This window comes from Pseudopodoces humilis, chromosome 25 (genome assembly GCF_049639895.1).
Source record: "Pseudopodoces humilis isolate 2021_Gansu_Grassland_sample_001 chromosome 25, ASM4963989v1, whole genome shotgun sequence".
Taxonomy (NCBI): Eukaryota; Metazoa; Chordata; class Aves; order Passeriformes; family Paridae; genus Pseudopodoces; species Pseudopodoces humilis.
The window spans coordinates 142,526-170,471 of NC_142224.1; the positions used below are offsets into that span (position 1 = coordinate 142,526).

Consider the following 27,946-nt stretch of genomic DNA (forward strand, 5'->3'; position numbering starts at 1 on the left):
TTTCTGAATGCTGAGATTCATATGCAGAATGTTGAAGGTGCAGCAGCTTTCTTGAGCAGCCACTCTCTTGTGCTGCCCTTAAGCATCCTGGATTGATGCATTTTTCATTTTCCAATGCAATTGCACCTTTCTGTGCTGGTGCTTCAGCAAATCCATAATATCTCCAAATCTAACACAAGGGTTATTTTTAAGTTTTCAGTTACAGGAATATTAATACTAGGCTAGTTTCCTTAACAGTCTGTTACATGTTGTAGACAAGGATTGTGGTGTTTGAGATGAACACAACACAAACTGCTGTGCAGATCTGCTCACCTCAGTAGAAGCCAGATGAATGGCACTGTTTCAGGCATGAACCAGAGCAGTGGGAAAATGGCCATCAAGAGTTAAGGGTTTATTGGTATAATGAAGGGTAGATTTTCTCCCTTCCCTTCCAATTCCTTTCAAAGAAGTCTCTGAGCAGAAACATAAAAGCTTGCTGTCCACCACCATTTACTGTGTCACTTCTTTTCAAAGATTTCTGTGCTGCTTTCCCTCATGTCTGCAGTTATTCCATTTATCCCTGTTTTTATGGTATGACCCCATTTGTAATGCATCTGTTCTTAGCTATTCTCCATCTTTAACTCTTCTAAACTTCACTGTATTCCCCTAGATATCACCTTTTTGTTTTTAAGCTCCTGTCTGCCTCTCAAGGCTTCTGTATTTTTTGTTACCCTCTTTCTATGGAGCATCTTTGTTCTCACTGTGTATCTTAAGCCCAGTTTCTTCAGCAGTTTCCTTCATCTGACTGCTGCTGGACTTCCTACATCTTGTCCCCAGTGTGTTGTCGTTTTAAGTCATAGATGGAAGGCTGAGCCACAAGGCTGCAGGAACTGTGGACTTCCACACAGAAGTACTGCAGCAAAATACATACGTCCAATTCCAGACCAGGCTGGCAACCTTCTGATATATTTATGGGTCTGGAGAAATACTATGTGCCAGAGGCACTTAAATAGCTGGATGTTGTATCAAGTTTGAGTTGGCTAATAACGGTTTTGTATTGCTTTCTGCCCCTTACACAGCCTTGTTGACAGGTAGAGGTCTTGTCTGAAGGGCAGGATGGCTCCAGATGAGTTGGGGCAGTTAGTTGGGTATCATTTGTGCATGTTGTGCTCTATATATTTCCTAGAAGCACTGCTTAGTATTTTTTATATTGCTGAATTCTGTTCAGCAGTAATAATATTGGAGTATGATTATGATACTCCACTAATAATAAGCAATAGGGAGTTCTTTACTTAATCCCGCCACATTCTTAAGTTGTCTAACTTCAGTTTGCATTCTACTCCTAAAACCCACACTGACTCAACTTTACCTCTGCAAGCTCTACCTTGCACATAACTGTCACACAGAACTAGTATGAATGATGTAATCCCCCATTTAAATCTTCAATCAAATTTAGCTGTAAAGGATTACAATTCACTGGCTAGACTAATTTTACACTTTAATTTCAGGAGTTCAAGAGAATGGTGGGAATCTTCAAAGATTTCGTCACTTCTCTGAACTCATTCTTCAGGATCTCAATGTACCAGTTTGCTGAAGTTGCTGCTCCCAGAAACTTTAATGGTACCAGATGTATTCCTTGTTAACTTCTGTTTGCTCCTTTTATAATGAATTTAACATTACTCTTTAAGAGCACATTTTTGCAATCATAAATATGCACTTTACTGTTTGTACAATCATGGTCTTGGAAGTGATAAGGGACAGAGATGTTCACTTGAAACATTTCTTATAGATTAAACATTTGCAGCCAAAGGTGAGGATGAGTTTCTCAGTGCTTCATTAGTAAGATGTCCTGGAAAAGGGCACTAAGAGCTCCAGAACTTGTGTAAAATGGTATTCTTGGAAGTAAATGTAAGATGTCATCTACCTGACGGGTTTAACAGCAGGAGAGGCATCCTAGGGAGTGCTGCAGCCTTGAAGCATTGGTGCAAACTGGTGGTGTTGTCACAGGCAACAGATGAGTACCAGTGCTCACCAGGAATGGACCTGTGCACTGAATTAACATGGCCATTGTGAGTGTCACCATGCCTGTAGTGACCTGCGCTCCTCTATGAATAGCAGACGTGAAAACAACCATCCCCAAAGCCTCTCCATGCTGAAAGCCTTTGGGTTTTTTCCAACTGATTGAATTCCCTTTACATCTTGCTGGAGGTTCTTTTCTCAATCTCTCTCCCTGCCACCCTGCAGTCATATGAATTTAGCTGCATGTAGAGCTCATGATCATCACCAAGGAAGGACCAAGATCTGGGAAATTAAGCCTTTTTTTCTGGGGACTTTTTGTCCTGGGAGGACTGGTCTCTATGAAGGGAAATGTGTTATTCCTCAGACTTTGATTTCTCACTTGCTTTTTAGTTAGTGAATTGAGCACTGATGGCATTGCTCTTTAAGAGGAATATCCTGTGTTGCAGCCTTGCTGCAGGACTTCAGCTCTTACACCCTGGTGTATATACAGTGCAGGACTAGGAGCAGGTGAGAATGCAGTGGAGGTTGTACCTCAGACTTAGCTGAGAGACTTACCCAAGGGTCACCAGATTTAAGGTTTTTCAGAAAGACAAGGATAACACTGCTGGAGTCAGTGCTGTGAACATAAATTCTCACCAAGCACTACATACATATTAAAAGTAAATTCATTTATGTAGCGCTTTAACTACTGTATAAATTCAACCTCGAATGAAAGCCCCATGTTGGGGGTTAGGTGTCCTTCCTTTTGCTCCTTCTCACCTATGGAATTTTTCCCCATTAGTTGCAGGGAAATCTGACTGCTGGTACTTACTGGGTGCTTGAGAACACAGAGTTTGGCTGGGTTCAGGGAGAAGGGGGTCAGGTAAAAGGGAGGGCGGGGGCAGCTGCGGGCTGGCTCGTTTCTTGAGCTTCAGAGCAGGACACATTCGGGGCTGTTGCTTGGTGAAAGAAATTCACCCAGACAGAGCTGCTGCTGCTGCTGCTGCTGCTGCAGTGTCTGCTGCTATGGATGCTAACTGTGAAGCAGGCAGCATAGTGCCTGTGGAATAGCAGGCCGCATAGCTTTCTCAGTCTTGCCTGAGAAAGTGGCCTGGGAAATCATGGGGAGGATTTAAAACAATCCTCAGAGACAGAAAACAGCCTTGCAGGTGCTGTTTGTCTGTTCCTTGTTTTCTGACAAGAGAAGGTCGGGGGGTGGTGAGCCCCACTGACCAATGATGGTGATGTGTTAATTTACTAGCCAATAAGAGTTTCTTTTCTGTACTTTTCACGTATCCGCCTATAAAAAAGATCTGAAGCAATAAACAGAGGGAAATTCTCCTGATCGACTCCTAGAGAGTCTGTGTCGTTCTTCTCGCCGTTCCTAATACAGCGACATGCTGCTGCTTCTGCTTCTTCTGCTTCTCCTGGCCCCATTCGCCTTGTCCTGCCGGGACATGCGGCAGTGCCAGCCACCACCGCAGAGCTGCTGATCCACCTCAGCCACCGGGCAGGGATCTCAGCTCATCCCTGCTGTTCCAGCTGAGTGTTCCTCAGAGCCCTGCAGGAGCACCGGGACTGCCCGAGGGGGTTTGTGAAGCAAAGCCTCTCCTCCATCCCTTCCCGTCCCGGCCGAGAAGGCTGTCACGGGCTCCCTGGTTCTGTTTTCTTGTTAATGCTGTAGTTATTGTTGTTCGTTTGCCTTGTTATACATACTAGTGAAGAACTGTTATTTCTATCCCTAGATCTCTGCCTGAGAGCCCCTTGATTTCAAAATTCAGAGGGAGGGGGTTTACATTTTTCATTCCAAGGGAGGCTCCTGCCCTCCCTAGCAGACACCCGTCTTCCAAACCTAGACACCCCTACTCAAAGATTTATAAAGAACTTGTACATTTTGGACTGGGAAGGAAAAAAAAATCCCTCCTCTTAAAGGGAAAAGCCTAACTCAGAATGTCTTATTTACTCCTGTATTCATATTGCACGTTAAAATATTTACATTAAAATGTACCAGTTTTCAAAAGCAACTTGTTACTCCATTTTTCAACTGAACTTGGCCAGGGTAAAAAGAAAATTATATATGCCAGAGGAGTGCAGTAAAAGAGATTTAAGAGTTTTCAAATAGTTAAGAAAGAGACTATAATAAGTGACCAGTGGGCCAGTGAGCAATTTTAATTAAAACTGGGCTGCTTATTGATCTGTGAACAGATTCACCCCATCTGCAACATTTCAGCAATGTTCCGATTTCAGAAAACAGCACTTGGAAGAGCCAGTAAAGAATATAAAAGTTTAGAATGGAAATGTTTTATAACTGTGACATTTTGTACTAAGATCTTTTTCCACCCCATCTAAACACCTCACGTATCTTCATATTAAAATGAAAGCAAATATATGGAATCTATAGGTTATTCTATCCTTGTCTAGTGAAAGGTATCCCTGCCCATGGCAGGGGCGTGGGATGAGGTGAGTTTTTCCAACCCCAAGCCATTCTGTGATTCTATGATACTACTTTTCTAACTTAATGCCAGTGGGTTCACTGCATGTCAGTGTGAAAAAAGTCCAAGTAGTCTAAAATATATTGGTATTTTTAAAGATCTTATGTTCTTGAAACCAGTGGGATCTTTAGTGGTTGCATCTTCAAGGTGGGCATGATCTCTGAACTGACTGATGTACATTTCCATTGGGAAAACCAAGAAAGTACTAAAAAGGGGCTCATAAATACTCAGCACAGATGTGTAAAGTCTGTGGTATCAGCAACTGCACTTAGTAGATCTACTTTCTTCTTGAAGGGTTTACTTATTCTAAAATTCCAATTATTTAAAATTTCTATTTATAAGTAACATGGTGAAATTAAAATATCCTCAATGCAAATTTGGCACAAAAGCCTGGTTTTAAAGCCAGAAACGTGTCCTGAAATAGCAGCACCAGCAGTGCCAGAACATCTGCACTGGAAGGAACTGCTGCCATGCTCTGGTTGAATAGAAACACAAACTGGAGGTAGCGATGGTGATGTGTCTGTTTTTTAGTAAAATATATGCATATTGTTTAAAGAGAGCTGTGCTGTGTTTATAGAGCAGCATGTGTGGCAGTACATGTGATGTCTTCCAGGTAGTGCCTGGTGAGCACCCGGTGTTGGGAACAGGATGAAGCCATTGATGATTATCATTCTTATCATTCAATAGCTGTATTTTAAGGAGAAAAAAAAAAAATAAAGACGGACACATGTTAAGTTTTATTATGAAACCTGAACAGCTGGGAACGTGCTGCTTGCAAGGGCTTTGAGAAACTGGGGATAGATGTAGAGATGTTTTTTTGAGTGGAAAACGTTTTTTTTTTATTTTTAGATGAGGAAAACATCTCATTAGGCTTTTTTTACCCCAGAGCATTCTTGCTCACCGCAGTGGTGGGGTAAAGCTTTTAGCCTTTAGACGGCGATACAGGCCACGACTTTTTCGGCTCCCCCCTATGCGGAGTTTTACCTGGGGACTGATTTCTGTAGTAGCCTAGGGTGACAGAGGTGACGCCGGGCCGGGCCGGGCCGAGCCGCCAGAACCCAGCCCTACTCCGGGCCGGCCCCCTCACGGCTCCCGGCAGCCATTTCTCGCCGCGGGACGGCCCTACCCGCCATGCACCTCGACCCATTGGCTGATAGAGTCGCGGGGGTGGGGCCACACGCCGCCTCTCGATTGGCGCGCGCGGCTGTCACTGTAATCGGGGGCGTGGCCTGGCGAGGCGGGTCCCCGCGGGGGCGCTGCGGCCGCAGTTGCACTCGGGCGGCGGCGGGTGATGGCGGCGGTGATGGGTTGTGCGTTTCTGTTGCTTCTGGCGCTCCTCGGGCCTGCGGCCGCGCTCGCTGGATACATCGAGGTATGTGGGTGGTGCGGGGACGGGCGGGGCTTCCTCGGGGGTATCCGATGCGCAGGCGGGAGGTAAGCGGGATTTGGGGTGTCTCGGCTACTGTGGAGCCACCTGGAGATTGTCCAGACTTTCCGAGACCTTCCCGGGGTGATGAGTTCGTGTTTTTACCCGTGTTTTCGGGAGAGCCGTAACCCTCAGGCCGCTCATCCGGACGGGCGCTCCGTCGCACCGTCATGCTTGGGGCTGTTTTTTTTTGGGGACGTGACCTCGGCATTCTTGGCACGGGAGCCGGAGTGGCCACCTTCAGGGTCTAGAATCTTAGAGGACTGTTAGAGGGCCATTTCTTAGAGAAAAACCTCGGTTAAACGAATCCATTTGGTTGCTGATGGATCTAAAATAGATCTTTGGGTTGGCTCGGCTTTCGAGGATGATGCTTCAGGCAATTGTAAAGGCTATGCGTTTCATATAGAAGTGGCTTAGATGCCCATAGGAGTCTGTGTGTGTGTATATATATATATATATATATATGTAAATTTTTATTTTTATATATATGCACACACATATACGAGTAGGTATTACTTCTGTATATACGAAATCCATATTCTATTTGCATATATGAAAATAACTGGATAGAGGAAATTCCAGCTTTAGTCTAAATCTAAAAGCTCGATGTAATCTAGCTCTCCAGACAACAAGACGGGTAGGAGAAAATCTTGTGGGTTCAAAAACTTTACACAATAACCTGTCTTATTTAGAGGGAAGGAGCAAAGTATGTGCTGAGCTTCAGAAATGGCATGTAAACAGAGTTTAATAATTATGCCTGAATGTTGTTTGGAAATGCAAAACAGCTGCATCCGTCTTGTGGAAGTGTTCTGGGTTATTTAGGGCTGGATAAAGAGCACGCTTGTGGCTGCTTGTGACTGATGGCTTGATTTGAGAGTTTACAGTAAATTTTAGCAAGCTTGGTTAGGCAGAACCTCTACCTCAGTATGATGCAAAAATCCAAAACTCTGACTGGCAGTAAATGTGGTTCTTGGCTATTTTTAATATGTTTTGTATGGAGTTGGTCTAGTCCATGATTTGTACTTGTTTGGTTACTATTGAGGAATAGTATTCCACATACTTTGTACCAATCCTTCTGTTAAATTTCTGTTAATCAATGGAACATGGTTGATAGCTATTTGTGGAACAACTCGTGTGGAGGTTACTTTGCAGGAGGGATGGTGGAGCTGCTCTGAGGGCATGGAGCTAATACCCAGATCAGGTTCCTTGGCATTGCCTTGCTGGCAGGGGACTGTCCTGGCTGCTGGTGATCCAGTCTCTTGCACCTGTTTGGCAGCTCCTACAGCTGCAGGTCACTTCCTCTCTTACATCCGAGACAAATTTGGTTGCTATGCTCATCCCTTCTGGAATCTACTACTTAGGGACATGTGCCATGAAAAATCAGCTTGGAAAACAAATTTAGCTGTCATTTTATTCCAAAGCCTGGTGTCTGTGTGATGAAACAGATCCTGGGTTTTGCCTGTCCTGGGATTGGCATAGAGGGACAGCAGCCATGTCACACCTTGATGCTCCAGGAGGGGTGGGTCACTGACCTTTTTGAGAAGAATTAAAATGAAAATTTTATCCTGCAATTCAATTTGCATCCTCTGAAGGCATGATGGTCTGTTTGTCTGCTGGCATAAAATGTCAGCTGTGGCATTTTAATCCTTATTTTTGCTGTGTCCTCTCCCATTGTCTTGTCGGTGGGGATACTGCAGCTCTCAGGTCTTTATTGCTGCCAGATTTGCTCAAGAACAGCTCTCAATGCGGAGTTCAGGAAGTAAATGGTTCTATTCTGGGTCTTATACTGTGATCGTTACTGGATTTTTTCAGATAATGTGATGAAAAATATGCAAGCGATTTTTAAATTTTTTTTTTATCAAAAATCAGGATGTCATTTGAAAGTTAAGAAAAACATGTAACAATGTCTACAATTATCAGTTCAGCTGGATTGGCAGGGTCCCATTAGGTAAATTTTCTGTCTCTTGATTGTCTTAGCTTCCATTCCCTGTCCCTGGAACACCCGATAATCTTCTTATCAACTACAATCTGTTTTTCTTTCTGTCCTGCAGACCAAGAAGAGTGGCAGTTTGTTTTTTTCTCTGAAATTTTTGTATCTGAACTCTTGACTAGGGCGTTCCCAGGGGTTGGTGCTGGTGACAGTCGGTCTCCCTTTCAGATCATGATATGGGGATGGCTGATAACCTCTGACAGTCTCTCTTCTAAATGAATATGAATAGAAGAGTTTAGATAAATCATGGATCCCATCAATTAATGTGTTTATTTCCATAACAGTATGTGTCTGAATTTTGCTTATTTTGCTTGTGAAGGCCCCAAGAACTCAAACAGGACACTGATGCCAGCTGGGAAAAGAAAATGAATCTATGCTAATTTGATCAGTATTCCAATGATAAAATACTTCTGCTGTGCCCTCAAGGCCTTTGGAGGTGAAAAGTTTGTTTTTATTACTTGACCTTTTTGTGCAATCAAATCTAAGGCAATGCAGACTTGATATTGCTTTTTTTTTAAATAAGGTTTAGTATTTTTTAAAAGCTCTTACATCTGTTACCTGCCTGCTTGAAATCACCAGAATTTGGAGGAGGGAAAAAAAAAAAGGTGTGTTTTGCAGCAGAATTTCATGTTATTATTTTTGTCTTGTATTGCTTAAATTCTCTCTGACAAAAATATCAGCCTTGTGCCATTTCTGCAGACCTTGGGGACTTCTAATTGCCTGCTGCATCGAACAAAGAACTCCACCTAGGGAAATTTCCACTTCAGTGTTCGAGTCCTGAGCAGAAACAGCTCAGGAAAATTCCAGTCTTGAGCCTGTGGCCTTTAGTTTGCCCTCAGTTCCTAAAACTTTGCTTCCTGGTGTTAGGAAATACAGCATCCTGTGAAAGTAATTATATGCAGTGCCTCCTCTAAGCTTCAATAAAAGCTTCTCGGAAGCAAAGATACGGAAATAAAGCAAATTTCATACTGCAGAGAGCTCTGGGTTTTCTGCTGCATTGTAGGATGGCACATGAAGGTAAGTGCTCCTTTTTGGAGGATGCCTTCAGCTCTCCTTGTTTCACCTGCAAAATAATTATCACATCTATTAAATGTTATTTAGGCATTAATAGCTCTACCAGAGATTGACTTTTTTGTTAATGTGGTCATTGCATCACTTGCATATTATTTAAAAGCCGTTCTGTAGGTATTTAGCTGTATTATAATTACACATTGCTGCTCCTCCAGCACCTGGGAGTGCAGGGAGGGATTAGTGCAGTTCCCTGTCCTCTGCACCAGTTGTGCTTCTCTCTGGATGTGCCTTGTAAAGCTTCTGCCATTGCTTTTCCCTGTGTGTGTGTGTTGTTTGGAGGCGTATGGGCTCAATCTTGAAAGTGTAAGTCACTTTGACTGCAGCATCTGCTTCTACACATGTACTTAAACCAAAGCCTTGTTCCTTAGCTGAAAATAGAAGAATACACTATCCCCAACTATTTCTTGTTAGAAGGCAAAGCCTTTCTCCTCTCTACACTTGGACGTTACACACTCTGCTCCTTAACTCCTCAAGGTTTTGGAAATTGATGCAATCCCTCAGACTCTTGCTCTCGTGCTTCTTCCGTGCAGTAAAACTTGGTGTCATTGTTTTTAAGTTCAGGCAGTCAGCACCTCTGCAACATGGTGTTAATTTAAGACGATGCTTGCTCTTAATTTGACGGCTTTGAGTACTCACAGTGGCCTAGAAACCCTTCTGGAGAGGCTCCTAATTCAGAACTATACTTGAACATGCAAGATTGCCCCTTTTTTTTTCTTAACAAAACTGTTATCGTCACCCATTATGCACGTGTTCTGCTTTCTCTACTTGCAGTGAGTTTGTCACAGTGAAATGGCATCTCTTACCACAGGTTTTACTTGCTGGATATCTTAAATGGAATATTTAGGGCTCTCTGACTATGCATTAACTGTATTATTTTATAATTTGCTTTTCGATATTTTCCTTTTCACCTTTTTCCTATAGGTGCCAATAAGTCTGAGGTTTGTGGGGAGAGATGGGTTGACAACATTGTACAAACACAATTTTTCCATATGTAGATATATACTTACTGTATGCTTACTAGTGTGAGTTGTAAAGCGGTAAGAAAGGAAGATGTGAGTGGAGTAAATTGTCAGGCTCTCTTTATTGTGAATTAACCAAAATTAAGGTTTTTTTTTTCTGGTTTGGAAGGGCTGATGGCTTCTCCTCAGATACAGTGAGATAAAAGTAACTTCAGCTTGTTAATACTATTACTTATATAGGGCAAGTGGTATTTCAGGGTTGGTGCTGTAGGAGCAGCACTCTCACTCCTGAGGGGCAGTGCATAGGGAAAAAGTGCGTCTTGGGGGACATAATTTGGCTGGGGTTTTCTTTGAGAGTAGTTTCTTAACATTAGATTTGACTTCTTTTAATTTATGAATTCCTGCAACTGTAAGCAGGGAGATAGATAGATATATATATATCTACATACACACACATTTCACATAGAGATCTACTTGTGAATGACACTTTTTTATTTTTTCTTAAGTTGTTCAGCACTGGATTTACTACTTTCACCTCCATCTGCCTTCTCCATTGGAGTTAAATATATATCTGTCACTGAGTTTTCTCTATGCTACACTACCTTATTTGAGAATGTGGAAAACCCATGTACCAAAGAATACAGAAGTGAAATCCACCTTTTAGCCTGGCTTTTAAATGTCCATAAGTTCTAATGCTTGCTCTGAAGGATTGATGTTTAAAATGCAAAATTTTGTCTTTATGTGCACTTGTAGGAGTTTTAAGTTCCAAACTGAGATAAATGATTGAAACACCAGTGTTCTGCAAGTGATGTTAAACTAATCTCTCTAACAGCCAAACCCAGCCTGCTTGGCTTTATGTAATCAGGTGCCCACCTGATCAAGAGCACATGTGGCTAAGCTGCTTACCAGCTCTTCATTTGGAGGTATTACAGGCATGTTTTGTATACAGCCATTGGGGAAAAGGATGTACTCCTTATTCTTGAAAGATCAACCTGCAGATGTACCAAATTGAGTTCTAATTCCTTGTTGTCATGTTTGCCTGCCATGATAATGCTCTTGTACAAATAAATTAATATGTTGCAGACCTTAATTTTGGTTTATATCTTCAGTAGCCTCCTAGTCACTCTTAACTAGTGTGCACAGTCAAATGCTGCTGCTCTCTGGGGCTTTTGGTGATTTATTTCACTTTCCATTTTTGCTGGTGACAATGGGAAGTCAAATCACATATTGGCACTCTGTTTCCTGAGGGAAACTCACTGCTGGGTGAGGCATGGTCCAGAAAGCCTTTTGTTCTCTACTACAGGCAGACCCAGTTCATGTACATACATATGTATTCATCTGATTTAAAGATCTTTCCTGGCAGGACTGGCCCAGTAGTCTCTGAGGACTGGTGCAGTTGGGCTGTCCTGATTTTGGTGTGTTTACTGCAAGGATAGTGGCTTCACTCGAGCTGTTTTTTTCCTGATGATTTGTTTCTCAAGATGACTCTGTTGGGCTGTGCAGTAACATCTGTTAGCAGTGGTTTGAGGGAATTCTTATTTCTCAACCTGCAGATCAGTGGCTGCATACAGAGTTTAGTCTAATCTTCTTTGCCAATGCTTTCTTGGGGGATTCGTCCTCTGGACCTTAAAAAAAGTCTCCCCAGTTTTTTCTAGTGCCAGGATTTCCTGCACAGGTGAGCTGTGGGGTAGAATGCTGTGGCTAGACAAGGCCTTCAGTTGATGAAGCAGGTTCTGAAGCTGTTATTCCATGCAGTGTGAGCTTCAAGGAAGCTTATGGAGGAGACAAGTCAATGATTTTTTGGCTTGGATGGCTTCACTGTGCTTTGAGACTAACGGAAAACCATTATCAAATGATGAGTATGAGCTCAAGTTTTTCAAGCTACCAGGTATGAAGGGCATTAAAATTGCCAGCTTAACTTAGATGCAGCCTGAAAAAACCCAACAAAACCCACAGAAGGTGGGAGCTGTGGCTTGGTTTCCCGTTGTGCTGGAGAAGCTTTGTGAGGCATTGAGTCATTGGTGTGTCACCGACCTGTGGTATTGTGCCGAGGTGCAGCAGATGATAAACATGCCTCAATACTCAGATCCCAGACTCTGGCTCTGTGACAGGGATGCATTTAGGTAATTTCATACAGTAAGCTTCTCTCTAACAAAATTATAGCAGTGCAAAGTGTATTTTGACCCAGGTCAAGGACAGGGACAGGCAGACACAGGCACACCAAGCTGGCTGGGGCCATGCTTCACTTGACTGTAACAGCAGTTGATACTCAGTGAAGCTTCCATTTACGAGTAGCTAATTATCATCTTCTCACAGATGACTTCGTGTTTAAATATAAGCAGTGTTCAACCTTGAAAGTTCCTGATCTCATTTAGGTCTCTTTTCCTCCAACAAATGTTTTCTGGTTATATTTTCAAATGTCTGAGATCTTCTGAGGTGTGGGTCAGGGGGTTGGTTTCTTTCAATTCTTGCATTAGTGAGAGTTTTATTATTCTGTTAACACTCTACTATAGCAGGGCTTGCATTTTCTCATGAAAATGTTGTGCTTGGGTTCTTTAACCTGTCACCACAAAGCTCTAAATGGAGCCACTGAGGTAAACTCAAAAATCTTCATCTGGTGATGATGCAGAGATGAAACAGAGGTTTAGCAAACTACTTGGTATTTTCCAGGAGTTGCCTTATGCTAACGTCAGTACAGAGATGCTTAAATCAAAAGCCAAACATTTGCATTTTTAATCTTTGGTCTTTTCTTTAAAGGCTCTTATGTTATTTTTAGATTCAACTCCCTGCCAAAAGCTTTTGTTCCGTTTCTTTTGGATTTTGTGTTGATGAATCCCACTAGTTATGATGTCATTGCATAGTGTGAAATGACAGCAACAAAAAGAAAAATCTTACCCATGCCATCTGTTACAATAAATATTATGCAGTCCTGTTAGATTCAAAGCGGATTTGGATAGCATATTCACAACAGAAGCTGGTCGCCGCTTAGACGTATGGTACCCTCTAGCATAAAGCTTTTAATCACCAAATTCTCTATATGGTTTTGGATTTGACATGACCCATTGCCAAGTCTAAGTTTAGTTGGTTTTTTTTTTTTTAATCAGTGTTTAATCTTCTGTCATTTATATCGGGCCAAGTAACTTGCCAAAAATGGTCCTAGAGGAATCTGCATGAATTAGGATAATTCACTAATACCAAGCATTGGTTGACTTCTTACACTGGTCATCTTACAGTAATTGTGGCCTGAAATAGAGAGGGGCAGATTTGCTTTAATCTCATAAATATTCTTCTCAAAAGATTAAATGCAAAATGTTGGTTCAAATCTGTGGTTTGCTCTCCCAGAAGGTGTATTGGCATTTGAACGTGAGTCTTTCCCTGCATAATTTATCAAAGCCCTCATTGAAGAAATTGAATTTGATAGGTGTTTGGTTTTACGCTGCAAGATCACAAACATGTTTAGAAACCCTAAAGAAGAATTAAATGGTGTCAGGACCCAAGCAGAGCACAGAAGCCTGCCTTAGCAGCCTTGGTCAAAGACGAATCCTGAAATGCAGAGTACAGCAGTTCCTTGTGCATAGACTGAAATGTGCTGCCTGCCAGGAAAAAAGGAGACTGAGAAATTGTTGAGGGTGCATGTTATCGTGGAAACTGGTTATTACTCTTGAATGGAGCAAGATACTTGCATTTTCCTTTTGGACTTGGGATAAGATTTAAGTGCCTCTCAGTAGTTTGAGTTGCAGGGTTTCAATAACCACTTAATTTCCAGAGGCTTCAGTGCTGGAAATGTCAGGTGTTGGAGAAGGTTTTCCCTTGGTAACCAGCCAGAAAAATTGAGATTTTGCATTTGCAGTGTATTGATGTATTAGAGCTCAGTCTTTGAGCATGGATGGACATAGTGCTGTGCAAGAGCCAGATCCCAGGAGAGGCTGATGGAATTTTTGAGGGTGTCACAGAATGAAGTTGTAAGTGCTTCTGTGGGTGTGTGAAGCTTGGGCTTGGGAGAGAGCGTTGAGACACTCACTGGAGAAACAAGAGGAAAAAGAATCCTGTTCTTGCCCATGTCACTCCTGATCAATGCTATCTTGTTCAAATTGCATCAATACTTGCCTTGCAACAAAGGAACTCAGTATGTGGATGTCCTGTTTAGGGCGCAAGCGCTTTCTTGGAAATAATTTCCCAATAGCTGAGGCAGAAATGAATGACCTGTCAGAGCAAAGGCTGGATGTGCTGGAAGGGTTTGCACTGCTGTATCCTTACCTTGTCTACCTTGTCTTGGCTTTATGGACTGGAACACAGCTTGTCACCTGTTCCATCCCTTTCCTTCTGCCTATGTGCTTATGCATTTTTTATCTTCTTTTTCATGGTATGCACATTTGAATTTGTGAATAAGAAGTTACGCTAATCACAAGGGCTGAAATCTATTACCTATGTTTGAATCCATAGTGCTGTGTTTTATGCATAGTGTTTTTAATTAATGCTTAATTTTAAATCCTTGTGTCTTGCTGCAGAGTATATCTTTGTTTCTCAGGTTAAGAGACAAAGAAATAAACCTAAACCAGCTGATCTCTCCCTGCTTAACAGCTTTTAAATGGCAGGAAATCTTCTTCCGAATTTGCTTAAATGTAAAATCCGCAGTACAGACAAAAGGCGTTTTGAAGTTGAGGCTGAAATTCCTGGTTTGGATGGATTTGTTGTGCTCAATTCTACTGAGCAAGCTTTTGCAACTTGCTTCACATGGGAATTAGCGTGATGAGGAGAATACTTTTCAAAGTATAACTATATGGGAGGCTTTCAGCAGAGCATCCACAGCATGTTAATTCCCTCTTTCAGTGCAGGGCCCTGAGTAGAATGCAGCATTGTAGTCCTTTGGTAATAGATGCTGATGGATTTCAGGAGTGGTGCTGTTCTGAAATGGCCACTGTCAAACTTTTACTGGTGTGTGTGTACAAACTGCAAAACTGGGTGCTCCAAGGAAGAATTGGACACATCCAGGAAAATTTTGGGCTGCAAGCTTCATGTGTGCTGTAGCAGAGACATGAGGAGCACTGCTTTCCAAGACCCTAAATGGCCTTTTGCTCTAGGCAAAAGCAAAGATGACTTTACTTCATTTGCTTTGCTGTCCTTGGCTTCAATTTGGCTTTTCAAGCTTTATGTCACTGTCTTTAAAGATTTTTGCGAAAATTTGAATCATTATTTCTCATTCTCTAAGTGGCTGATAACTTTACTCATAATTTTCTATTATTTTATTTATTAGGCTGTGATTCTTACATTTATTTTGATCTTATAACTGGGCGCATAACAAACATTAGGTACAGCTGGCAGCAGCTTTAGTTAAATGGGTTTAATGTGCCAAACTCTCAGCAGCTCTTCCCCTCATGTTGATTTGGAGATGCATTGCCACTAAGAATCCTTTGTCATTTTTTAAGAGGATGCTGCTGACTTGCTCTAAGCTGTTTCTCAGGCCATAAAAGAGAGCTGATTTTTACTGTTTATAACAGCAACCTTTAGATACACCAGATCAAGCAAAGCAGAGATTTCTTTTTGTTTTGTGGTATTTGCCTTGGAATGACTGCTGTGCTTTGGAGTGGCTTTTCAGCTAGATCTCTGAGCAGCATCCATCTCATAGTCTCTATCTATAGCATGTCCAGGATGATGCTCTTCACTGATGAAGAGGATTAAAATAGTAATTAAGCTGCTGAAAACACCAAATGTCCTGTAAAGTACAAAATAAAGATGTAGACAAACTGAACATGCTGGAGTGATCCAGTCTGTTGGAATGAATCAGGGTAGGAACATCTTTTAACTTGAGCCAGATTTGAAATGCTCATATCACAGATAAAACTAGGGCTTAGTTTGCATATCAAAACACTTGATCTGTAGAGACACTTTCTTGCTTTCATTTTTTTCTTCTGTGTTTGAGTGGATAGTTGGTCCCATCTGCCCTACCTTAACTTCTGAGTTCCGCTTAAAATGGTATGCTTGGCACTATTTATGAGGATGCTTCCTGCAGTGAGTTAATTTTGGGAGCAGCCCATAGCAGAGGACTGTTCTTATTTATTCCCATCTCTCTCGGTTAACATTCACATCCTTTAATTGACAGGTATAACTGTGAAAATATGGGCAGCCTCTAATGCAATTGTGTGACTGTGACTGAATAGTTGCTCCATTTGTCTTGGTTGTCCAGGCTGTAGAGTTGCCACACAGCCTTGACACCTGCAAATCCATTTTGTGCTGGTTACCAAACGTTTCCTCCTCCAACAGGTACTACAATGAGATACAAAAGTTCTCAATGCAATATTCTCAGAATGTTCCCAGCCTCAGCACAAATCCATGTAGTACTGGTCCCACTGCTGTCCAGGCTGGCTGGGCATTGTGCAGGGAGAGGCAGCCTCCAGGATAATTAAAGCATGGTCTGGTAAGGAACTCATTTGGGCTATCAATGTTTTGTTTTTTTTGTAAGATGTCCAAAGTAAGAATATTAGAATGAGGTATGCTTCTGGCTGTCTTGTGCTGTAGCATCAGGCTATAATTTTAGCATAGCTTTCTGGTGTGCTGCTCTCTTATGTTTGGAGGCATCTGAATAGATTCTGTGGGGCTAATCTACATCAAGGGTTTGCCAGATTCTGGCAGAGTTAATATCTGCAGCTGAGATGTGTGGATAGCCGGGTTTCTGAATTAAAAAATTTCAAAACCTTAGTGGGCCATGTCTGAAGTCAACCAGTTAAACATAAAACCACCACTCCCCCAGGGTTTTATTTGTGTCATTTGACTTTGAGAAAGTACTATTGAAATGACTCAGCCCATGGCTAGGAAAATGGTGAGTGGCTAATTGCATCAATAGGCAGATCAATCTACTCTCCAACCACTGTCCCAAGTGGTTAGATTTGCATGTTCAGTCAGCATTTCCATTCTTGTCTGCTTGTGGGGTCAAGGAAAGCAAAACTTGTTTGGAAGGCTGACCATTTATTTCTTTTTCATTCAAGTGTGTCTCCCAAGAGCATCTGAGCAGGTGAAGGAAAAGCTTCTCTAAGTAAAAGTTAATAGTCACTTCTTTCCCTGCTTGATAGCCTTTTCCAAGCAGAAAAATAAAGAATTGTTTGGAATGCTTATGTTCAAAATAACATACCTTGACAGTTTTCTTTACAGTTCCTCCAGCTGGCCTTTATACAAAACAAAACAAAACAAAAAAAAAAAAAGGAAAAAGCTGCTATGATGGACAGTCAGGGCAAAGGGTTTAAAAAAAAAAATTAAAAAATATTAGTACATTCAGAGACCTTGAAGAGGAATATCAGTTGAAGTGATGGAAGTTCTCGGTGGATAGTGCCTCTTTACGGCATATCAAGATTGTCTACAAGTGTCCCACCTGCTCGTTTTCAGAGAGCAGTGTCCCTTGCTGTTGCAGAGCAGGCAGTTTTTGCTTCCAACTTTGGAATAAAGCTTTCAGCACCTGATAGCTTTGTGCTTCGAAGCCCTCAGTGAAGTGTCAAATTACATAAAACTCAAGGACCATACCATCAGGTAGGTGCAGCTGCAGCATGGAAATTCTTCCACTAATCTTATGGTCAATTGTGTTTCAGCTAAGCAGACAGAAAAGAAGTGTGTTCTCTCCTTTACCCTGAAATTTTTCAGAAAATGCATAGAAGCATCAAGGAAATAATTACTGGTGTACACAGGAAACCTGGAAGAGACTATTAACAAATTAAAATCTCATTTTATCAAAGATAAAAATCACCGCTTCCATATTGTTTTATTTCCATGCAATGCTACACAGTCTGATACAGCTCAATAGAATGAAGAGCTATAAAATTCAGCATAAGAAATTCAGCATAAGAAATTCAGGTGTTCAACATGTCAAAGCCAGGTAAATATTCTGCAGTGATAGCCCTGAAATACTGGAGGTTCTAGGCTTGCTTCTGTGGAGCTAGTTTTACTTACTGGATCATCAAAATCAGTAATGGGCATCTCAGCCCAGCCACCTTGAGTCTGTTCTATAAATTACTACTTAATTTTCTAATAGCATTAGGCAGCTATTCTAAGTAGAGCTCTGCTGCTTCCTGTGAAGGAACTGGCTAATACATCCATTAGATCTTGTGTGCAAACCTAGCTGTGGGGTGGTGCTGTGACTGTTAAACCCCAGCTGATGAATTAATGCTTCAGAAATAAAATACTGCTTGCTAAATTACTAAGGATTGCTTTTAAAGACTGGAAAAACCAGAAATACATGAAACCATTGTTGAGGTCCTTTACTTTCTGTGACCCTGCTGCTGACAAATTTTGGGGGTACTTCAAAACGCTTCTTATGATTTGACTTCTTGTGTCAGACTGCTCAGTCCAGGTGTTTGAGTTCCAGGGAATAGATGAAGTCCACTTTTCATCCCCTGCTTTGAAAGAAGGTAAACTAGGAAATTTGAATCTGAATTCTGCTGATAATCACAGGATCTTTTGAGGGCTGGTTGGCTGTGTGTGATAAGCTTAAAAATAAATAAAGCTTTTGCCCTCAGGCTCTTGTAAGCAAGAAGTGTTGCTCCAAGCCTTCTTCCTGGACTCCGGCCTCTTCCATGCTTAACCAGGGTAGTGCTTGCCATTTTTCATTCTGCCCTTGCTTGAGGGCTTTCTCCCTCACCTTCAGTTGGCTGGTAGTAGTGGAAGGCAGCTGGCAGCCTTTCACCACTTTTATTGTTGGGATCAGAAATAGCTGCAGTCAGGAAAATGAAATACTATTTTGGTGACAATTTGAGATGGTTTTGCTATGTTAATTCTCTTGTGCTTTTTTTTTTTTTTTTTTTTTTTATTGCTGTGAGTGATAAGAACTTTTCCTAATGAGCAGCTAACTGTAAACTGAACTTTCTTGGCACAGTGTTTACACTGAAATTTTCTTTACGGAAAAAGATGTTTACTGGAGCTGAACAAACTTGGTGTCAGTATAGGAATATATTTAAAGCACTGATTTATGCACACCTAAACATTAAAGGCTCTTAAAAGATTTTGTTTTGTATGTGAGCAGTCATGTAAGCTGCTGCCTGAAAGATGCTCCATAACACTGAATAAGTAACAGGAAGAGGTGTATGGGAAGATGGTTTTGGTTTAAAATCCCAGTTTCCATTATTTTTAAATAGATTTACTAAGACCCAGAGCTGCTACCTGTTCTCAGTAACAGGTACTAACTGCTGATTGTTTCACAGACTTGAAATTTGTAGAAGTAACCTGTGCTTTTCGGTGGACTTAAAAAGTTTAAATTATAAAAGTATCCTGGTTTTGTGCTGGAAACAACAAGGCTATTCCATAATTTTTCTGGTAACTTGTTAATTTCGGTCTGGATCAGCAGAAGCTTGGCAGAGCTCAGGGAGCAGCAGCAAGAACAAAAGTAGCCCTGTATTTTAGCTGTGGTTTCCACTATTCAAAAGGTAGTCATTAGCATGGTTTGGAAACCTAAGACTTAAAAACCTCATGGTTTCCTCTGCAGATTTGAAGTTTCATCTGAATTGTTTGGAAGAAAGAATTACCAATTAATTGGGTTGAGTTTTGAGGTTTTTTTACAGAAGATTGAGAATTTAGGGTTGGAAAGCAATAGTCATGGCTCACAGAGCTCCAGTGTGGTCAGAGCTGGACGTGCTAAATCATTCCTGTGTGCTGTCGGGAAATAGCTGTGTAGCCTAATAGCAGGGCTTGAAAATCCTGATTAAGTATTTTATCATGTTCGAAAACACATGCAATCTGTGCACGTAAATAATCAATCTGTGATGCTGAAAAACATCTCTAAGGGGATGGATACTTGAACCAAACTCAGACTGCATTGCAAACCCACATTCCTGCTTATTATCCTTCTTTGATCTTACTTTCTTTCCCCCCATGAATTTTTCCTTGCCACTTCAAATTCTCGGCTAAAATGTGCACTTCAGTTTCCTGCTTGCCTTTTGGATCATTGTGTTTTAGATAAAAACACAATCTAACCCTAACCCTGTGCAGCCTTTTTATCTGGAGTCAGCCAAGTGGCCAGACAAGTGGATAGAGCAAGGAGCCAGAGGTTCCTGCAGTGGCTTTTTTGCACGACTCCTAGTGAGCTTCACAAGAAAGCAGGCTGTTTTGAGGAGGGAATTTTGGTTTGTTCCCTCCTGGAATGCTAAATCACTTCTAATCAGTAGTAATAGGTTTATTTTTCTGTCTGCCTGATGTTAAATTATTCTGTCTCCTTTCTTCCAGTTTTGGCCACGGGGGAAGTTAGTGGTGAACTCATGTGGGTGTGTGACTTGTGACGAGTTTTAATCCAGGAGTTACTTTTGCCTTGAGCAAATTGCTTTGAAGTGATGAAAGATTTTCTGAATGTACGTTGTGTATGGAATCTGTATCCTGATAACTACAGTGTCCTGTATACATATTCCCTAACACTTGTGTAGCTAAAGTGCCTAAAGATGGCACGACCTCTCCTATCAAACCGTGGAGAAGTTACTTACAAAATAGCATCTGTTAGTAGTCCTCTGCATGTGCTGCTCTCAGTCATGCCTTTGTGGTATCAGCAGTGATGGTTCATATTAACAATCAGCTCAGAAATGAAAGATTTAAAGAGAGTTAAACTTTTCAAACACTATTATGCCATAGCTGCTGTCCTTAGGCTTTGGTTTGGATCTCCCTTATGGTAGTCCAGGAAGTCAAAATTGCCCCATGGCCATTTTTTCAGTAGAATATTAGTGAATGTGAAAATATTAACTTGCATTCAAGTTTTCACTTGCTGACTGGCTAACAGGACATCTTGGGTTTCTGTGCGTCAGATGCCCAAATAATTACTGTGGGAAAGTGGTAATTAGTCAGGCTGTGCAAGACAGAGTGATGGCACAGATTGGAGCGAGGAGACAGCACTAAACCAAGCTGAGCCTGCTGCTGGGTGACCTTAGGCAAGTCCCCTGACTTTGTGCCTCAGTTTAGCCCGGTGATAAATAGGCCTGGCTCCCTCTGCTGGGATAGAGCTTAGGGTGGCGCCTTAAAAAGGGAACTTTAAATAGCGTCGTGGTAGTGCTCCGCTGCAAGGGGAAGGAAGTGGCCGTGAGTGTGTCTGACACAGGTTCGAAATGGTCCCTTACGTCCTTGTGACACATAGAAGACGACCTGGCTGATTAAACCTATTTGGACCTGCCTGTCTGCTGTGTGAGGATTATCAGTGTTTGTGCTTTCCTCTTCTCTTGCCCTTATTTTTTGTGAGGTGCCCCCGCCGAGGGAGGCAAAGACTTAGTTTTAGATAAGCATTGTTAAAGTGAGAGGCGTGGCTTTAAAGCCCAAGAAAAGTAAATTCCACCCTCTGCCTCAGAGGATGGGCCCTGAGAGCCCGGGAAGAGTTGCCCCACCCCGGAGCCTCGTGGGGTGGCAGCCCAGGGTGTTCTGATTGGGTTTGAGCCCCTGGGGTTTCTCCCTTGCTATGTTCCTATTAGACCCTGACCTTAAACTCCACCCTTGTTCTGTCCCATAAAAGCCACCATCCTGCCTCTGTTCTGGGCTTGCTCTCTGTCTCTGGATTTAAGCTGAGTTTGTTCCTGTGTTGAATAAATGGTTTCCTGAGATTAACCAAGCAGAGGCCTGTCTCGTCGAAGTCCCATGCCAGTCAGCAGAATCCATAACCTCCCTGGACTTGATCCTGCAGCAGTGGAACACTCCAATTTTTAAGGTGGCTTTTTGTTAAACTATTCCAGTCCCAGCCATTACAACCAAGCTGTACTTTTGAAAGCTTGAGGCCCTGAAATTCTGGGTTCAGTTCTGGGTACAGTAACATTTGTTCAGGGAATGTTCCAGTGGAGTTGTTATGAACTTTGGCTCTCCAGGGATAGAAAAGAGGATGCCAAAGGCAACCATGTTACACAAGCAACTTCAGGAAGCTGAGGCAGTGCTGAGTTGTGGCTTTCCTGGATTTGATCACTTCTCTCCCAGCCTAGCTGTGCACCAGCACTACCTGCAGTGTAGCAATCCCTATTGAAATGCATCAGTTCCCAGTGCAAATGTCTCACATCCAGATTAAGTGCCCATTGACTCATGTATGCCATTATGGAGCATGATAAACTATAGGGGGAGGTGGAAATAATCTGATACATCCTAAGTACAAATTCCACGGGCAAAATGGCTGCTCATGACTCACAGGTACTTGGAAATCTCCCCTTGCAGAAAGGCAGTGGAATGTGCAAAGCAGTAAGGAATGCTTTAGGCTGCAGCAGGTCTTTGTAATCCTACGGCTGCTGTCAGCACATAAGAAAGTACATGGATTATTGTCACTGAACTTCGGACTGTTCAAGGCTTCATGTTGGCTATAAACACAAACATCTAAATATAAACTGCACCCCAGCTACCACTACAGCTCCTGCCTTTGCTTGCAATTCTTTGCCGGTGCAGACTCCCCCACCACAAAAGACAATAAAGGACAAGCAGATGAGAACTCCACCCCTTCCAGCAAGTTAAAGCAAGCCAAAGACTGCTTTAGTGAGATTTCTGCCGTTTAAATTATAAAGCAAACACAGCCTGGTATTATCAGCTCACACCAGATCTGCCTGCAGACAGTAATTCTTCCTGTCTTGGACCCCTGCCCATGTGCATTATTGTAATTATCAGCAATTAAAAAAAAAATAAAGCAATAAAGCTAGGACGAGCTTGAGATCTAGTCTGTAGATTTACTGCCTGCTGTGTCAGGCATTCATTAGCCTTCCTGGGTTCAAGCCACCTATCTGCTGAATAAAAACAGGAAGAGCAGCTAAGGAAAACAAAGCATGAAACACCACTTGAAGCATGAATTGAGAGCTCTGCTTGCATCCACAAGTTATAAATCCAAAACCAGGGGAATTCTAATTATTCTGTCCAGACGTTCTTGTGTGTAAAGTCCTTCTGCCAACTTCCCTCACTTTTTAGTTAAGTGTTGGTTTCCTGAATACTGACTTACCATTAATTCCTAGGTGAGATTCATGGTAATGAATGTTAGATTTAAGGGCCCTGTGGCATGTTGTGATCCAGGAGGGCTGAGCTTTATGATGCCAGCCCAGCTGTTTTCCTTCCAATAGCTTCACTTTGTGACTGCAGCTCTTCTTAATTTTCATTTTGCCAGGGGCTGGCCTCTCCTTGTGGAAGGAGAAAGGCCCGTGGAGATCAGCTGGAGGTAACAGTAGTATTGGGGGGGGGGGGAGTGCAGTTGAAGTAGTTGAGTCCCTGCACAAACACACCAGTTTTTCAGCCCAGAAAGGGCAAAACATTAGAATCCTCACACATTCAAAAGCAGCAGCTATGAAGGGTTGTGTTCACAGGAAGGCTGGTAAGGTAACAGGGCTCTTTTTTTGTGTCAAAATGAACTGCTGGAATTCCTCAGTGGTCTTGAAAGTATTCAATTTATATCCTCCATATCTGTGGATATTCCACGGACATAGGGAGATTTGCAGAGTTGTTCAGATAGAGTAGGAAATGCAATTTTTTTTTTAAAAGGAGAAAAAGTTCTACCTTTAAGGTGGGCAGCATAATTTATCTGAATAAGGACAGTGCTGAGCATCCTGTTCTGAAGTCCCTCAGGTTGTGTTTTACGTGGATCCTGATTTAATAACTAGGATTACTTTCAAAGGGCCTTTGATTAATTAAAAACAAACAGTGCAAGTAATCTTTTCCTGACTTTTTTTTTTTTGTCAGTGTAGCAGCAACTGTTTGTGGAATACATGTAACTTTCAGGAGCAGGAAATCTGATCTGACCTGTAGAGAATCCTATAAAGGGTTCCGGTTACTTAAGGCAGGATATGCCCTCAGCAACCAGTAAACTGTTCGTTGGTCATCAAGTCAATGCAATTCCCCATTGAAGTTTTCTTCAGCAGCTTATAAATTCTAGAGGCTGGACTTCCAGTCTTAAAACAGCTTAATTTTCCAGGGTTTTATGCAGAGAGCTACTCACGTGTTTCTGCAGTGGAAGCCTGATGGAAAGCATGGGCAGTGTGCGCTCTCCTCACAGGCTCTCCATGCTTCTCAAACTCCCATCCACTCTGGTTTTGCTGGAATAAGGGTTCATTCTGGCTAATCTGATGAGGTGGATGAGGCTACGGTCATGTTTGACCTCACTGAAAATGCAGAATTCAGTTAAATACGACATTTTGCAGATGCCTTTGTGCTATTAATGAAAGCTCTCAGAAACTGATTTCTGTGAATTATAATTATCAGCTTCTCTTCACAAGAGAAAAGCTCCAATCACCCTTCAATCCCCAAGTCCCCAGCAGCATGTCAGAAGGTTTTCCAGAACAGCATTCCATAGAGAGCTGTATGGACAGCATGTGAAATAAGTTGTATTGTGATGAGGTTTAACAGATCCTGGCAGTAAAAGGCAAAGGACATGCATGTGGTTTTCATGTTCAGGTCTTTATAAACCAGAACTGCAATCTACTGCTTGTGTTTCAGGGGTAGATGTAAAATATTCTTTTTTTTACTAGAGTCTCTAGTCTGTGTCCCTCCTTTGGGATGTGGGATACTTGTGGGAAGAGCACGCAAGACCCTTTTTAGCACCTGGAGCCCAGGCATCCACGTGGGTAATGCTCACACATCAAGCCCTGTGTCAGAAGCTGAAGAGGCCAGTAGTAAATAAAAGCTAGGATACTTGGGCAGACACTTCCATGAGAGAAAAGAAAGATTAAGAGGCTTGAATTCCATTGTTTCAGGACCATAAATCAGGCACCGGATGGCAGGGTGAGGAATTTAACTGACATTAATTGGCCAGAGATTTATGTGTTTATGGAATCAAAAACTTCTTTGGTCTTGGAAGGCAAACTGAATTACAGGATTACACCTAAAGGCAGAGGCCAGTTTCTCCTGAAACATCTTGTAAATGCAAATTCGAGTGAGGAAAGTAATGTATTTATGTAACAGTCTTTTCCCAAATAACATTTGTCTTGCTCTCGTGTTATGAGTATGTATTAATAAGATAATAGCTACTAAAATAATGTTCAACAAAGATATACACAACTGGATGAACTCTATTCCATCATGTGTGCTGCCCCTCCTGATCTGTCCGGCTGCTTATTCAAGGGATTGAATAGCTGCTCTCCAGCACGGAAAGAAGCAGCTGCTTCCATTTATGGCTGGGAAATTCCCAGAGAAAAATGTGCTGTCAGTTTGTTCATCCCTTTGCAATGTGGAATGGGTGAATTCTTTGAACTACTAAAGAGCTTAACTAAACACATGGCTTTATCCCAAGTTTCATGCTGGCTTACATGTTCCACAGCCTTCCTTTTGCAAAGTGATACATTAGTGTAGCCTGAGAGATCCACTTCCAGTTCTCATACACCTAAGGCAATTGTGGGAAGCATCAGAAAGTTGCTTCGTCCCAAAAGGCTCTTGTAGGTGACCTTTTTCCCTGTTTAAGTATCAGTGTTAAAGGTGTGGGCTTCATGAAGTTTGGAGGTGCTGTATTCTCTCTCTACAGCTAAAATGAGATTAAAGTACTAAATTAAGAAACTGATATGATTGAGGGCTGGAGTGGACTGCCAGTGGAGGAAAAATTGAAGTTCATCAACTCACCCAACAGCACAATTCAACAGAAGATTTCTGCCTGATGAAATCAAGCAAGTAATAAGTCTCCTTTGTTCAGCTGTGAATTGGGGCTTAGCATGTTCTGGTAGCTACAGCAACAGCACTCTGATATGAACTGATACGAAAACTATGCGAGCAATCCAAGAAGGAGGAATTATACCCTTACAGGGTGTAAGCTGGAGAGACAGCAAAAACAAACACTGGCTGCATCAGTATGTAAATAGGGGGTGGTCATGATTTCAGGAGATTGGTATGTGTTTGAACAGGAGTTTTGCTCATGCAGGTGTAATGAATATCCTAACCCTAACTTATGGGTGTTTCTGCATCTCGATGGAGCTTGCACCTCTCCTGCTCTGAAGTTCATTTATTGTGATGCAGACTCATTAAGTTTGCTTTGAAAGAGCCAGATTTCAGGCATCAGCAGCACCACCATAGCACATACATTTATTCTCTTTTGATGCCTTGTATTCTTACAAGGGTTAATGCTTCCTGGGTTCTTGATCTTGCATGTCTTTTCGTTTGTTGTTTTTTTTTTTCTTTCCAGGGGTGAAACTTGGATGTGGTTGCAATGTTGTTATCAAACAACAACAAAAAACTGTTTTGGGAATTGTTTCCTTTAGCATGTCAGGTCCTGTGCTCTCTGGAAAATGGTTCTTGGTACCAAAGCGGCGTTCGTTTGGGGAAAGATTAAAAGGGCCTCTTAAAATGTTTGTGTGTGTTTAGGGAGTTCTGAAGGATCATTCTACATTTGCTTTTTTTTTTTTTTTTTGAAAAGACACAGCAGGGAGGAGGGTGGTGCAAGACCCGTCACAGATTCTGCTGTGCGCATTTATAAGATGTTTATTAAAGGCTTGATTTCTGAAAGAACCAAGTTACTGCACTGTTTTTCCAGCCTCAGTTATTCCTCAGAGTTGCTCCTGTCCCTGAACTACGTGACTCTTTTTTTCCTTAGGACAGAGAGTACAACAAACATACCCACAGTAAACTTGAAAATCTATGTGAACTTGGCAGCATTTTGATACTGGGATATCAGTGCTGCTATCTCTTACATATAGTTTGGCATTTCTTTACTTTGTGGTCTTTGCTAAAACATGCTGTAGTGAGCATCTGTTGATTGGAAGGGTCAAAGTAGAAACCACTTGTATAAGACTGTTTCTCTTAAATGATGCAGGGGTGAATAGTACTTAAAACTCAAGGGGTCATTTTTCTGCAGTTAATACTTCAATTAATACTTTGTGCCTCAAGTTGGTCTTTTCCCCCAAGCACTAATCTTGTGTTCAGCACTAAACAATCCTTGACTTTGTAAGTGTTGAAATGACTTGTCTCCAGGCAGAGAGATAAGGGGAGGGGGAGAAATGAGCTAATTGTAATGGAGTTACTATTTTTTCTAATATCCAGTAACTAAGAGCTGCACAAAGAAGTTGTCTAGTTGAATTCTACTCTTTACTCTTTTATTTCCTTTAAGCATACAGATATTGATAGGAGTTGATGGGGGTCTGCAGGCATTAGGGAATGATCACTGCCCACTGTAATTTATGCATTTTTCAGTGCACAAAAAGTTAAATATGAAGGCAGGACTGGCAGCCTGAGGTTGTGTTGCCTGCCAGTGAAAAAGGAGCTTAGGGCCAGCAGACCATTCATTGCTGTTTCTATCTGGAGCAGTTAAAGTGGATTCTATTCCCCTAAACACCTTAAAAAGCTTTTGGAGTTCATCTGTTTGTTTGCCTTATGCCTCTTTCTTTTTTACAACAGCGAACAGTTATTTAAGGAGTGTGTTCAGCTCCCAGCATCCACTTGGTCTTCTCAGAAAAAAAGTCTGCAATTTAATTTACTCCTCTTTTCCTCTTTCAGTCAGTCAGCAAGATTTCAGAAAGGGCCCTGACCTTGTTTTCATTGATCAGTCTGCAGTTTGACCCAAATGTGGGCTTGAGCTGTCAGGTTCTTGTCTGCTGGTACAGTCTGGGAAGTGCACAGAATACACATCTGAAACAGCTCTATAAAAGTGCACTGAGTGGGACACAACAGGCTTGTTGTCACAGCTGTTTTTTCTGATTCAGCAGAAATTATCTTTGTTTGTATGTTTCAGCAAAAATTGTAGGTATTTCTATCCCAAATATTCAATGATAGTAGGATAAACACATAGCTTTTAACTCTGAGCAGGATTCTTGCAGTGGGACACAGTTCTTTTATTTTATTAGTAGTAGTAATACCTGCTTGTGTGTAACCTCACAGAGGTCCTTCTGCCAAAAGTTATTAGTATTAGTTATTTAGTAAGTTTTTCAGACATCTGTTTCAGCCCATGTAGGTGCAGCCTTTTAGTGGGAATTACTCCTGGTTTTGGTAAGCTGTTGTTTCAAATATAAAAAAAAGGGTCAGGGAAAACAAACACCTTGCTGGTAAAAGCTCTATGTGGGCTCAGCATCTCAAGGAATGTTGTTACAAAGTAGTTTGCAAGACTCCACTGATTGTAGATCAAGCAGGAGCTATCTGAGAAGATGCTGAAGGGTTT

At 41.8% G+C, this 27,946-nt stretch overlaps 1 protein-coding gene across 7 annotated transcripts in view; it reads left to right on the forward strand.

The window, feature by feature from the left end:
• The first annotated feature begins 5,702 nt into the window (after positions 1-5,702).
• APLP2 (amyloid beta precursor like protein 2) overlaps positions 5,703-27,946 on the forward strand; it is a 48,151-nt gene continuing 25,907 nt past the window's right edge. For all 7 annotated transcript variants that reach the window (XM_014257341.2, XM_014257342.2, XM_014257344.2 and 4 more), the window contains exon 1: positions 5,703-5,841. In XM_014257341.2, the coding sequence (XP_014112816.1) occupies positions 5,761-5,841 (81 nt within the window). In that variant the 5' untranslated portion in view covers positions 5,703-5,760. The remainder of the gene's footprint in view (positions 5,842-27,946) is intronic.